The 13,467-nt window shown below is 41.0% G+C and overlaps 1 protein-coding gene across 2 annotated transcripts in view; it reads left to right on the forward strand.

The window, feature by feature from the left end:
• The window catches only part of POLB (DNA polymerase beta), a 25,084-nt gene continuing 11,617 nt past the window's right edge, over window positions 1-13,467 (forward strand). The window contains exons 1-10 of one of the 2 annotated variants that reach the window (XM_075123427.1): window positions 1-190; window positions 461-518; window positions 3,042-3,108; window positions 3,538-3,612; window positions 4,454-4,512; window positions 5,213-5,262; window positions 7,012-7,063; window positions 7,819-7,873; window positions 7,969-8,041; window positions 11,636-11,706. In XM_075123427.1, coding sequence (XP_074979528.1) covers window positions 7-190; window positions 461-518; window positions 3,042-3,108; window positions 3,538-3,612; window positions 4,454-4,512; window positions 5,213-5,262; window positions 7,012-7,063; window positions 7,819-7,873; window positions 7,969-8,041; window positions 11,636-11,706 — 744 coding nt within the window. In that variant the 5' untranslated portion in view covers window positions 1-6. The remainder of the gene's footprint in view (window positions 191-460; window positions 519-3,041; window positions 3,109-3,537; window positions 3,613-4,453; window positions 4,513-5,212; window positions 5,263-7,011; window positions 7,064-7,818; window positions 7,874-7,968; window positions 8,042-11,635; window positions 11,707-13,467) is intronic. The other variant, XM_048829081.2, reaches the window with a different exon arrangement.

The raw sequence follows: 13,467 nt of genomic DNA on the forward strand, positions 1-13,467 counted from the left end.
CCCACAATGCACTGCATCTCGTCCTTTCTGCCCCGCGTGTGGGGGTCGGGGAGGAGGAGTCCGCGGTTAATCCGCTCCTCCTTCCCCTCATCCTACCCGGCCTGGCAGCTGCCTGGGACCGAGGCCGCCATGAGCAAGCGGAAGGCGCCGCAGGAGAGCCCCAACGCGGGGATCACGGACTTCCTGAGTGGTGGGTCGGGCGAGCGAGTGAGGGCTGCTCCGGGAAGCGGGGCGGGGGTTCGCTGTTGGCGCTCGGCGGGCGTGTGACGGGCTGAGCTGAGGCCGCTGACCCCGAGCCGCGCTGGCCCCGAGCCGCGCTCGCCCGCCAAGGGGGAGCCCGGGCCCGCCCGGGGTCGTTAACCCGCCCGCGCTTCCGTGAGAGCGGGTTCGGAGCGAGCGGTCAGCCCCGAGCGCGAGTAAGAAATGTCTCTGTGTCTCTTCCCATTGCCCCGGGCCGCAGAGCTGGCGAACTACGAGAGGAACGTGAACAGAGCCATCCACAAGTACAACGCGTACAGGTAGGGGCGCCAGCGAGCCGGCCGGGCATCGCCTTGCCCTCCGAGCCCTCCCGGGGTCCCTTCTCCTGGGTGCACGGGAACCTGCTGCGGGCCCAGTAGCATTCAGCACGGGTCGGTAGCTGGCTAAAAGACAGGAAACAAAAGGTAGGAAAAAATGGCCCGCTCTCGGAATGGAGGGGGGTAAATAGTGGTGTCCCCCAGGGGTCTGGTCTGGGCCCAGTCCTGTTCAACACATCCATAAATGATCTGGAGAAAGGGGTGAACAGTGAGGTGGCAGCATTTTCAGATGATACAAAACTACTCAAGAGAGTTCAGCCACAGGCAGACTGCGAAGAGCTACACAAGGATCTCGCAAAACTGGGTGACGGGGCTACAAAATGGCAGATGAAATTCAGTGTTGATAAATGCCAAGTAATGCACATTGGAAAACATCATCCCAACTATACATATAAAACGATGGGGTCTAAATTACTTGTTATCACTCAAGAAAGAGATCTCAGTGTCATTGTGGATAGGTCTTTGAAAACATCCACTCAATGTGCAGCGGCCATCAAAAAGGCAAATAGACTGTTGGGAATCATTAAGAAAGGGATAGGTAATAAGACAGAAAACATTATATTGCCTCTATATAAATCCATGGTACGCCCACATCTTGAATGCTGCGTGCAGATGTGGTTGCCCCATCTCAAAAATATATATATTGGACTTGGAAAAGGTTCAGAAAAGGGCAACAAAAATGGCTTCCGTATGAGGAGAGATTAATAAGACTGGGACTTTTCAGCTTGGAAAAGAGACAGCTAAGGGGGGATATGATTGAGGTCTATAAAATCATGACTGGTGTAAAGAAAGTAGATAAGGAAGTGTTGTTTACTACTTCTCATGACACAAGAACTAGGGGGTCACCAAATGAAATTAGTAGGCAGCAGGTTTAAAACAAATAAAAGCAAGTATTTCTTCACACAATGCACAGTCAACCTGTGGAACTCCTTGCCAGAGGATGTGAAGATGAAGACTATAACGGGGTTCAAAAAAGAACTAGATACATTCATGGAGGATAGGTCCATCAATGGCTATTAGCCAGGATGGGCAGGGATGGTGTCCCTAGCCTCTGTTTGCCAGAAGCTGGGAATGGGAAACAGGAGATGGGTCAGTTGGTGATTTCTTGTTCTATTCATTCCCTCTGGGGCACCTGGCGTTGGCTACTGGGGGAGACAGGATACTGGGCTAGATGGACCTTGGGTCTGACCCAGTATGGCCGTTCTTATGTTCTTACATTTAAGCTAGGCTCAGGGTCTCAGCCAGATTCTGATTTGATTAACTGTGTTCTGCAATCTTAAAATCCCAGTTCAGCCAGACATTTCATTATGCACCTAATGAGATCTAAATTTTTGGAAATTTAGATGGCATTTTAAAAAAAACCTGGGGGGGGGGGTGGTTCTGCCTGTTCTTTCCCCCCCCCCCCCCAAAAAAAAAAATTGAAATATCTATAGTAATTATTTGCTTATTGAAACTAAAATCTTATTTTTGGAGACTGAGGAATGCGTTCTTCATAAATTAGTTAGCATATGAAGTGCTGTTTGGTATATTGATGAAATAGGTATAAATTATTTAGTTTTGATTTGAATAATAATAAACAGGGGAAAAAAATACAAAACGTTTGAAAATAGAAAACATCAGTATTGTTGTAAGCCAAAAGGAAAGTTTATATCCTTTATGCTCAGAAATAGTATGTAAATAGACCTGACATTATCATGCAGATACAGGAGAAACTTGTGCTTCCAGAGAAGAAGCTTGGAAAATGTCTGTCCGTATAATGTAGGTAACAGAGCATGATATTTAAGGATCAACAGTAAATTCAGGTAGATATCCGAACTTTATAGTAACAACAACACCAGATTCTTTAATAGTGTATTATCATCACATATATGCTAAGTGTCAAAATAGTAGACAAACTAGCTGTTCTGTGAACCTGTGTAATATAACTTAGTCTCATTCAAGCTTTTCCTTCTTTCCTTTCTCTTTCACTGTTCATTCTGAGAGAAACTATTTCACAAGTTTCTCTTCCTATTTTTCTAAGCTGGGCCTTGGGGTTGGGGGAAATGGAAAAAATGTCCCCTTCTCTCCCCTGAAAATGTCTGAGGTGGCTAAGCAGATTCCTGTAAGTAGTTTTTGTAAAGTGCTTCTGACTAACAGGTTCTTTTGTAAATTTAAGTTAGCATTGCTGTTTACCTTATTTATAAAAATCCATATGTGAGCCCCTTATGTTAAAGTACATAATTGTTACTGATTGGTTTGAGGAAAGTGGTATTCAGGTTGCTGTATGCTGAGCTTTTTCTTTTTTGTGAGGTCTCATATTCCTGGTGCATGAGTAATAGGGGGGGTAGTTACACAAATGCCACTGCTCCAGGATGGAACCACACAAACTGCATTGTATGGAGGGTGTATACAAAATTTTTGTCTGGTCATTTGATACTGTTCACTGAAGGCTGGAAAGTGAATGGAACTGTCATTTTTTTTATACAGAAAAGCAGCTTCTGTAATATCCAAGTATCCAAGCAAGATAAAAAGTGGAGCTGAAGCAAAGAAGCTGGTAAGCTGTAAAACAGATTATAATGTTTTGTCAGAGTTCCTCTCATCCTCACAGCTGAATTCCATTTTTGTGTTAATATTTTAGTACATTACAATATATATTATCATAGTTCTAGTTGAGGAGACCCAAAGATATGCTTTATTACTGCATTTTCTCAGACTTCAGAGGTTGAAATTTAGTGCAGGAATTGTAAATATTGCTAAAAGCCCATTTTGAAATTTCACTGTAAAACAGGGAAACTTACAGTGTGCTTCTGTTGCTCATAAGGCTGCTGCTTACAATTATGAACATTAGCAAAATATTGTCTTGTAAGTTTGATTGTGTTTCTGTTTTGCAAGTTTCTGAATTTAGTTTTTCCATAATGTCTGTGATGCTAGTTATCCTGAAGAAAAAGTTTCATTCACTTTTTGGTTCTGTTTCCTTTTTTAGGAAGGAGTAGGGGCTAAAATAGCTGACAAGATCGATGAGTTTTTATCCACTGGAAAACTACGTAAGCTTGAAAAGGTGAACCTCTTTGACTTTCTTCTCTGCGGGCAATTTTTTTGTACCTTCCAAGGCTTCCTGCTAACTCCATGCAACTTCTTTACTGTTTTTGGAAAGGCTGAGGCGAAGCAGGAGGGAGATGCATGTAGATTACCAGGGGAGTAGAAATAACGAAATAGGTATACAAAAACAAAAAATCCTGAAATAAAATTGTACCTCTCTGGAAATATTACAGGATATGATCAGTTTGCCTGCCTGTTCTGTCCGGCAAATTGATGAAGTGGGTTCTCATGGAAGTTTGTTTTTAGCCAGGGCCACCTACCTTAGTCTGCACAGACACGTAGAAAGCTTCCTGCACATGGCTTTTCCCAGTGTACGTTAGTCCTGGCCTGCAACACCCCATCTTGTTCTGCCAGTGGATCTAAAACCTGACCAAGTCTCTCTTATGTACTTATTTCCAACTTACACAGTTTACTTCAGTATATAGAAAGGTTCAGACAATGGCTTTAAAAATGTGTTTGTAAATCTGAATAGACATGTAAGCGAAAACTAAAAAGGACTCTTCTCCCTCCACTAAAAAAAAAACCAGCCTCACTTAAAACCTTATAACATCCCTCTGAGTATCAAACTCTCTTCTCTGAAACCAAAGAAGGAAGTGAATTCTAGAGCCAAGGGCTGCTGAAAACCACCTATCCAGATTCTTTCAGAGCGGATATAGACAATCATGGCATGAGTCTGTGATGTGTAGGTAATAGGTCAGATCTAAAAAGACTACAGCAACTTTCAAGTGCAATAACTCACTGAGTTACTTTATCTTCCTGTGACTTTTCAAGTGAATTAGAGTACAGTCTCTTTTCTCCAGATTCGACAGGATGATACAAGCTCATCTATCAATTTCTTGACCCGAGTTAGTGGCATAGGGTAAGAATTTTTTTGTATGCTTCTATCTACTTGTAGAGTTACTAACAGCAGTGTAGAGATTGAGGGTTTGAATAAAGAATATGGAGATTGAGTTGGCACCAGGACATCCAAAGTGAGACATTGGAGATTCAAGGCTGAGCCCAGGGGAAATGTACATTTGGGAAATGACAATGAAGAGATGGTAGCAGTCACCTGCTTATAACATAGAGGGAGAAAAGAGGAGCAGAGCCCTGAGAGATACTGATGAGCAGGATTGGAGAGGGGGAGCAGCTTCCAAAAGGAATCTGAAGGAGCTACTGAAGAGGTAGGAGGAACTTGTGTTGATGACAAACCACTTTAGCCTTTCCATGGCAAACTTTTTAAGGCGAGTAACATTGTTCTCTTGCATGTCGGGAAACCAAGGCACAAGAAGGTTAAGTGACTTGTCCGAAGTCACTGTTAAAGCTGGGAATAGAACCCAGGTCTTCTGACTCCCATCCTCTTCTTCCATTTCCTGGTCTAAGTAAGCAGTGTATGCCAAGTTGAGGGAGAATGAATATAAGAAATGGCTTTGGTACTGGAGAACTAGGTGCCTGATTATAAACTTCAGTGTAATCTGTTAGTAAATTCTGGTGTATTGTACTACTGTGTGATGTAACATTTTCTGCTGGAGAGGTTTCCCTGTGTTGATTTGGTTAAGAAGTGCCCTGTCTCTTTGCAGCCCTTCTGCAGCTAGGAAGCTTGTAGGTGAAGGGATAAAGACATTGGAAGGTGAGTGTACCATAAAGTGTACTGATTTCAGAGCCTTTGATTGGAAAAATGTGGAAAGGTTATGACTCAAGTTGTGAAAAACTGGTCGCTGCATAAATGACAGCAGTTATACAATTAAGGATAGGCATTCAGCATTCCAAAGCTTGAGTCAGTGCAGGGAAGAAAGGCATCAGATAAATTTTCAGATGGGGTTTCTCCCAAAATATGGGGAAAATGAAAATGATTTCGTTTGAAGAAACGGGCTTTTTCAATTATTTCTTCTAGTGCGGCAGTCTCTGAAGTACATGGCTTTGGTAGTACATGTGTGCTTACGTTGCATAAGCGTGATTCCACTGACACTGCATCCGTCCCTTTCTTTTGGTTCAGCGCCTAAGAGCTGAAGATAGGATTGCTGCCTGTTGTGATAGCTCTGTGGACTTTTTTCTTTTTTTTTTTCTTTTTTTTTTTTTGTGAAAACTGCCATTTTCTTTTAAGGTCTTCTACTTCAATGGATACTTTAATTGCAACTTAAATATTTTTGCCTGGGAACATAAAGAAGTTTTTTGGGACACAGGTCTCTAGGCTAGTAGATAAGACCCCTTTCTCCCCAGGTTGCCCAGCCCATCTCTCCCTCCTGCTCACCCTCATGTTAGGCCACTGCTGCCCCTCTTAATTTCTCCTTGGCAGTTTTTAAATCAGGATCAGATATTTCTTTAAAAGATGTGATTTGGTTCAAAAGGAATTATGTTGGGGAAGTTCTATGGGCTGTTATACTGGAGGTCAGACTAGATGATCATAATAGTCCTTTCTGGCCTTGGAATTTATGATGTCATAAACTATATATTGTGGCCCATCATGTATGCAGAAACTGATTTTGGTAACTAGCTCTGCCAACAAACTGCTCCAAAACCAGTTCAAGTTACCATTCTTGCCAACAGACTAAAACAAATGTGGGGTTTCTAGGCCAAGCCATTTTGGAGATATATCAAGCTGGGGAAATGATCCTGGATTGGCGCTCCCCTCCTTTTTTGAACCTCATATTTTATCTTCACATAAGATCACACCTTGTCAGTCAGCACAGCCCTTGGACTGTGGTAACTTGCTCCAGAGGCTGTTTCAGTCTGGGATGGTCCAAACCAAAAGACCACCTTCTGCTTCAGCTGTTCCCATACAGCTGAAGGTTTGGCCCTTTATAAATGTAGAAATCAAGTGTGCACTGAGCACGGTATTAAACATTACAATGACTACTCCTGACTGATTTTTTTTTTTTTTTCAAGTTCACTATTTCCTAATAGTTTTGCTCAGTGACTAGAAGTGACTTCTTAGGTGCAACTAAGTGGGACTTTTCATCTGGGAGGAGTCAGGGTTTTATGTGGGTTTTGCAGAGGATGGGTTTTGTGGTGGAGTTTTGTTTGTTTGGAGGAATTAAAGAGCCCCAGTCAAGCCAGAGGAGAATTCTCCCCTGAGCAGGCTTTTTGCTAGTCATTTTATGCTGCCCTGCAATGCCCTTGCTGCAAACGGTGGCATAAGGGGTGTGTCCTGGTATAGGGGTGTGGTTTTGGTAGATGCTCCTACATTCATTCTGTGAGCCATAGGGCAGCCTCCTCATAATTTACAAGCACAACAAAAACTTTTTTTTTGTTTCTCTTTAAAGTTGGTATTGTCTAAATGCTCTTGAGTTAAATCATCTTTACAATGCATGCAAATATCTACTTGCTAAAGTTATTTTCCTCCTCTTGAGTCCTTTTTCTGTCATTCTGCTTCTTCCAGATCTAAGGAAAAATGAACACAAGCTGAATCATCATCAGCGAATTGGGCTAAAGTAAGACAGTTTCATTTTCATGGACATAGTTGCTTGGCTTCTGTAAAAAGTTCTTTCAGAGGCCAGTACACTCTTTAAGTTTATAGCAACCATAAGTAGCATGCTTAATAGGTAAGATCCAGTTCCATCCCCTGTTCTACCCTTTTCTCAGTTGCTCATAACTTACCCAAACCAATTTGTTTAGGTATGAAATTAGCTGTGACTGGTCCCGGTCCAAAGATGCATTGTTTTAGAAAGGTTTAGTCAGCTCAGCCCATCCACTTTTGAGTCATTAAAGGCGCGGGAAAAAACAGGCTTTTCCTCTCCTGTTCTGATTTGAAATCTTGTGTCTGGATCACTGAGAGCCTAAATTCTACAAAAATTGATGGCTTGGGTTGCCTCTGACCACTGGCTAAGGAAAGCTTTCTGTTTGCTGCTGAGTCAATTCTTAAAGCCATGTAGTTCTTGTCCCCTTTGGAAGGCTGCAGAAGAAACTCCTGATACAATATTCCTGTACGATAGAAGTACTTCCTCTCCCCTCTGAAATCAGTTTTAATGGTGGTGAAAGGGAGGACTTACGGCGATGGGAATTTCTGAGGTGTCTGAGACTAGCAAAAGGAACCTATCATCTCTGGCTTGCTATCACAGTCTAGGTTATTAGTTTCTAATCAATCAGTTTAATGTAAAATGTATGGAATTTTATCTAATCTTTGCTTGGTTAAATTTTAAATGCACTGCCTTACCCATCGTCATTCAACTTTTTTTTATCTGTACAGATATTTTGAAGACTTTGAGAAAAGAATCCCTAGAGAAGAGATGTTACAGATGCAGGTAAGATATAATCTTCCTCGACAAAGCAAGGCAATGAGAACAAATGAAGAGGGCAGCTCAGATTATTTGACGTGGCTCTTTTTTTTTCTCAATAGGAAATTGTATTGAAAGAGGTTAAGAAACTGGACCCCGAATATATTGCTACAGTCTGTGGCAGTTTCAGGCGAGGTTGGTACTCCACCATGCCGTCACATTTACATCATGGATCTAGAAGTCAAAACTTATTGACGAATGTCTGAATTGTGGACCTTAAGGTTTTTTTTAATTTGTACTAATGTGCAGCGTCCTTAATGCAAAGTCTGTTACACTGACCAGATGGAATAAACTTATTTCTTGCTCTTTGCTTAGACTGAATAGTTCGGTTGGTACATATAAGGCTATGGGTGTGATATAAAAAGAAGCAGAGTAGGATGCTGCGAACTGTAAAACCAAAGAATAGTTCCCTTTAAATTTTCCTTCTCAGAACTCTCACACCTGCTCCAGAATTACTCTCTCTGGAGTTTTTCTTATTACTGATGTGCAGACATAGCATAACAGAACCTTGCTAATTCACACAAATAATAAACACCCATTGAAAATTACTGAAATTTGCAAAATAGGAAGTCAACCAACTCAATTAAAAAATCAAAGCTAAAATATCATAAAATGTGACGAGTTCATTTATTTTGGCATCTGTAGTTTAATCTTTTTTGATTATTTCTACTGGTGTGGTATGAAGCATAAGAAACCTCACTACATTCGTCTATTAATAATTTGCTGAGCAGTGAGGGGTCGACTGTAATATTTTGTGTGAATTATGTATGAGGTCCTCGAGCTTAAAAAATGAAAACTTTATAAATGTCATTGTCCATAATCAGTCACTGTTCATGCCAGTCGTAAAAAGTCTAGCCTTCTAATGAAGAAAGACTTATGAAGACTTGCGTATATGTTCTGATCCACAATTTAAATTTTATTTTAAATATACCTATGCCAGATGTAGATTTGGTACAAAATAGTTGTTAAGCAGTTTAGAAGTTGTTCTTACTCAAAATTGTGTTTATTAAATAACAGTGATCTGTCTTTAAACACCATGAGACTATATAAACATTAAGAATAAGAGGCACACGCTTTGCTGTGTAATCAAGTAGTCAAAGTACGAACTTGGTTGGCTGGCCTCTGTGGAGTGAGTCGGTGATATCCAATAAAAAGTATCCACATCTCGCAGGTTGCCACCAAAATCGGTATTAATTGATAAATGCTTGACAGTTTCATCAGAGAGTCCCATGAAAATTCATCCGCTTCTTAGCTCTATTGGAGTCTCCTGTCATAGTCAATATGTAAGAGTCAGTTTGTTTCAGTGCGTTGTCTTGCACAAATGTAAACTGATGAGGGATCTGCAGATGCATCCCACATGTTAAACCGATGTGGCTTCATGTTTTGTGTTTTTGTTTTTTTTTTACCGAAGCCTGCTTTCTTTGCTCATGTTTCTGACTCTTTTTTCTCTTCTGCTATTCTTGATGGCTTTAATTGCAGACCGACAGGTCTGCTGCCATCCTAATTTCTCAGCACCAGCAATTTCCGATGTGTTCGGGTCGACGTGGCCAGCTTTTAAGTGAGCTTTCAGAGTGTCATGTCATTTTCATTGGCCTCTCAGTGTAGCTGCTCCTGTTTTCAGTGGTCCTTACACAACTCCCCAAAGCCATATTTTGTCATCCGTATGTACAAGGTGATCAGCCCAGCAAAATTGCGCCTGTCTGATTCGGAATTCAGTGCTAGTTATGTAGCACTGGTCCAGGACTTCAGTTTTTGGTGTCCTGTCCAACCATTTGATTTTACAGATGAGATGCATACAGCACATGTGAAAACTCTAGTTGCTTCAAGTGCCTGCCATAGTGTCAGTGTTTCACTCCTTTGGAGAAGAGTGCTTAACATAACTGCATGGTAGACACTCATCTTGGTGTGAAGTCGAATGTCTATCTCATTCCACAGGCAGCAGCAAAGTCAAGCATAGGCAGAACTGGCTTTAGAAATGCACTGCGTGATTTCATCGTCAATCATGGATGGCATTATCGGATGATGAAGTGCTGCCAAGATAGCGCAATTTTTGTACCGCATTAAGCACACTGTCATCAATTGTTATTTCAACGGCAGAATACGTTTTTCTGGGAGCAGTCTGGTAAAGCCCTTTGGTTTTCTTGAGGCAGATAGAGTCCAAATAGTTTTGCCGATCTAGAAAAGCCATCTATCGGGTGCTGCATGTCTTGGACAGTATGTGCTGTGAGCGCAAATCATCAGTGAAGAGGAACTCCCTAATGAACAAGTTAGTTGCTTTAGTGTGAGCACAAAGACCCCAGAGATTGAAGATGCTGCCATCTGTGTGGAATTGCATTTAAATACTCCAGCTGTCATCTTTGGAAGAGTCTAGGACAATGGTAAATGGTCCCTGCTTTACACTGTTTGTGACACAGGCTCTGATGAAGCACCATTTTCCAGCTCTTTAGCCAGCATGAATGCGTGTACGATGGTTACAAATTTTTGTGGCCAGCTTAGGTCATGATCCATCAGAGACCCTCCTGACTAACCATGTCAAAGGCTTTGATCAGGTCTACAATCACCATATAGAAATCACAGTTTTGTTCCCAGCACTTTTCCTGTGTTTCGCAAGCAGCAAAAGTCATGTCCGCTGTTCTGTGTCCCAAGCGAAAGCCATGCTGATGCTCTGAAATGATGTTATTGGTGATGTGGAAGAGTCTGGCAAGCAAGACACAAGCCAAAATCTTCCCAGCAATGGAAAGTAGCAAGATACCACGATGGTTGTTGCAGAGTGCTCAATCATCTTTATTTGTATGTATGGACAGCTGAAGCACTCTTGAAGTCTTGAGGCATGGTCTTCTGCTCCCAGATGTTGAAGAGCCGCATGAGCATTTCAGATGTTTGATAACCACTATGTTTATAGACTTCTGGCAGTATTCTATCTAAGCCAGGCACCTTTCCTTGTGACAATTGTTGGTTGGCTGTTTCTGTCTCAATAACACTGGCAGTCTAGTGAGTCCTTCATGTATTGGGAACTGTGGTACACCATCGATAGCAGCTTTTGAAATTGCAGATGGACGATTAAGTAGACAAAGTGTTTGGCCCAGCGATGGATGATGTCTGTGTGTCGTATAGTGCTGTCTTCGCTATGGATGGGAATGCTGCCACAAGATAATGCACATACAGTACTCGACTCATTGCGTGAGGCACATAAAGCATGGTTATCTGACAAGACTTTGATCACTAAGAAAGCCACCTGTCACGGTTCTAAACAATCTGCTCTGTCTAAGATGTGTAAAATAAGTTTGGTGGAAGCACACAGCAGAAAATATTCAACAGGCTGCAGAAAGACCTTAAATGCTTTTACTATCAATTGAAAATGGTTTTTGGTCCCTTACGTCACTTCTTAGTGTTAGCACATTAGGGTTGAGATAGTTTAGAGGCTGTCCTATTAATCATAGACTCAGAAATGTAGGGTTGGAAGGGATCTCGAGAGGTCATCTAGTCAAGCTCCTTGTGCTGTGGCAAGACAAGTATATACTTGCACCATTCCTGACAGGTGTTTGCTACCCTATTATTAAAAAACTTAACTATTCTGTGCTAGTTCTGCGGATAGAGGAGCTTCTCTTCTTTTCTTCAGCACTAAGATTCAAACGCAACCCTCTGTGATCTGTTCTTTACTGATATCAAGACTTACAGCTAGGTGTGTTTTTGTTTTTGTTTTTTTCCCTTCACTCTTTACTTTCTCAGGTGCGGAATCAAGTGGGGATATGGATATTCTCCTGACCCATCCAAGTTTTACTTCTGAATCGACCAAACAGGTGCCTGTCTTTATACAACTTATTACTGTTTAAAAGCTGAGTTTATAAACTTTTATCAGGAGCTCATAGAATCATAAATTCCTTTGCATTTGGGTTCATATTACAGCTTTTTGCATTTATTCATTGACACCATAATAACTTCATAGTTTATTAATAAAATCCTGAATATATGATCTAAGCATTAGATTAGGGAATTTGCAAACTACCCTTCATGTGTATGGATGTTACGTGTTTTCATAATTTTGTAGAAGTTTTTTGCATAACTATTATATATGCTAAAGAAATTTCACATAATGAACACAATGTGTACAGGCCTGGCTCAATACCTAGTGCTTTGCACTGCAGCGAGGAAGATAAAGTTTATTTCAGTCTCTTGCTCCTCAGGCCACCAGGGAATTAGTACTTAGTCCCTGTGGGGAAAAGGGCATGATCCCTTTTGCCTAATACTACAGACATGCTCAAAAGTGCTTGCTGTTTGCAGCTGGAAGGACAGTGGCCAGGACCATGGAGGGCACAGGGTCATGACACAGCTGCTTGTTCAGTGTAATGTGCTTGGTATCTTATTTATAAATTGAGTGTACTTTTCTGTAGCATTATAGTGATCCTGATTTATATCAAGACAAAAAAAAAAGCCCTGCCTTCTTTAAGACCATATGCAGTTTTGGCATAAAAATAGGATTTTATTATTTTGTAACCAAAAATAGCTACATTCGGAACAGTCCCCCACCCCTCCCCAAAAAAGCATTTGTGTTTTAAAAAGGAAAAACATTGTCTCACAAAATGTTTAATGCAGGCTTGACTATTGTATCTGAAGCTATGAGCCTCTTATGGGGTACACCAAAAATCTTGTTAATTTACTTACCAGTGTCATTACACTCTGTTCCAGAGTTTCTTTATTCTACTGGCAAGCTACACAATTAAAGTGGAAGTAATGGATTTAAAGTGTCCACCAGTAGCAAAGTTTTTATCAATTTTTTTTAAATCGGTGTCTCTCTCTTCCACTCAGTTTCACAGACACTGAGGGTGGAAGCTCAGCAGAGGACGACGGCAAACTTAAAGTAGTTGAGTGACCCTGTAATTTTATGCACCCAAATGTTTTGTTTAAGTGTAACCTCAACTTTTTAGAATTTCCAGGATGACATTTTCTGAGGTGTTTTGAAAGAATTGCATCGTTCTCTTCAGGAATTTTTCCTGTTACGTAGTTGCATATATTTATGTTTATCACACTTTAATCACTATTTTTTTAAAATAGGTCTTAAAGAGGAACGAGGTACCTTTTTGTATGGAGGGAACCAACAGAATGGGAAACGAGTCTCCCACCAGATATGCCACAGAACAATCTTTAACTGTCACTGAAAGTTGGCAGTGCTATTCTTTAGTTTTTACAAGAGAATATTTCTAGATTAAATCAAAGCAGATGCTAATGGACCTATGGAAACTAGCAATCCACAGAAACACAGAAGGTCATTAATTTAGAAATGTAAGGTTTAAAATTGTACAACAAGTTTTGTCAAGTCTAATGAAAATACTTCAGTGCTCTTCTTTGTCTGGCAATACAATATAGATTTGAGAGAACAATTTTCCTTAACCAGATTCTCAAGTATTGATTTATTTCTGGTATGTAGTTTCTGCCCAAGTCTCAGAATCTGGTCCTGAAAAAATATTTTCCGTCAATGAGATCTCCTTGGTTTTCACAAGGACGTATTGTACGTCTGTGGGTCACGTTGTTGGTAAACAAACAGGTTCCTCTTTCTTAGTTAG

This window comes from Caretta caretta, chromosome 26 (genome assembly GCF_965140235.1).
Source record: "Caretta caretta isolate rCarCar2 chromosome 26, rCarCar1.hap1, whole genome shotgun sequence".
Classification (NCBI taxonomy): domain Eukaryota; kingdom Metazoa; phylum Chordata; order Testudines; family Cheloniidae; genus Caretta; species Caretta caretta.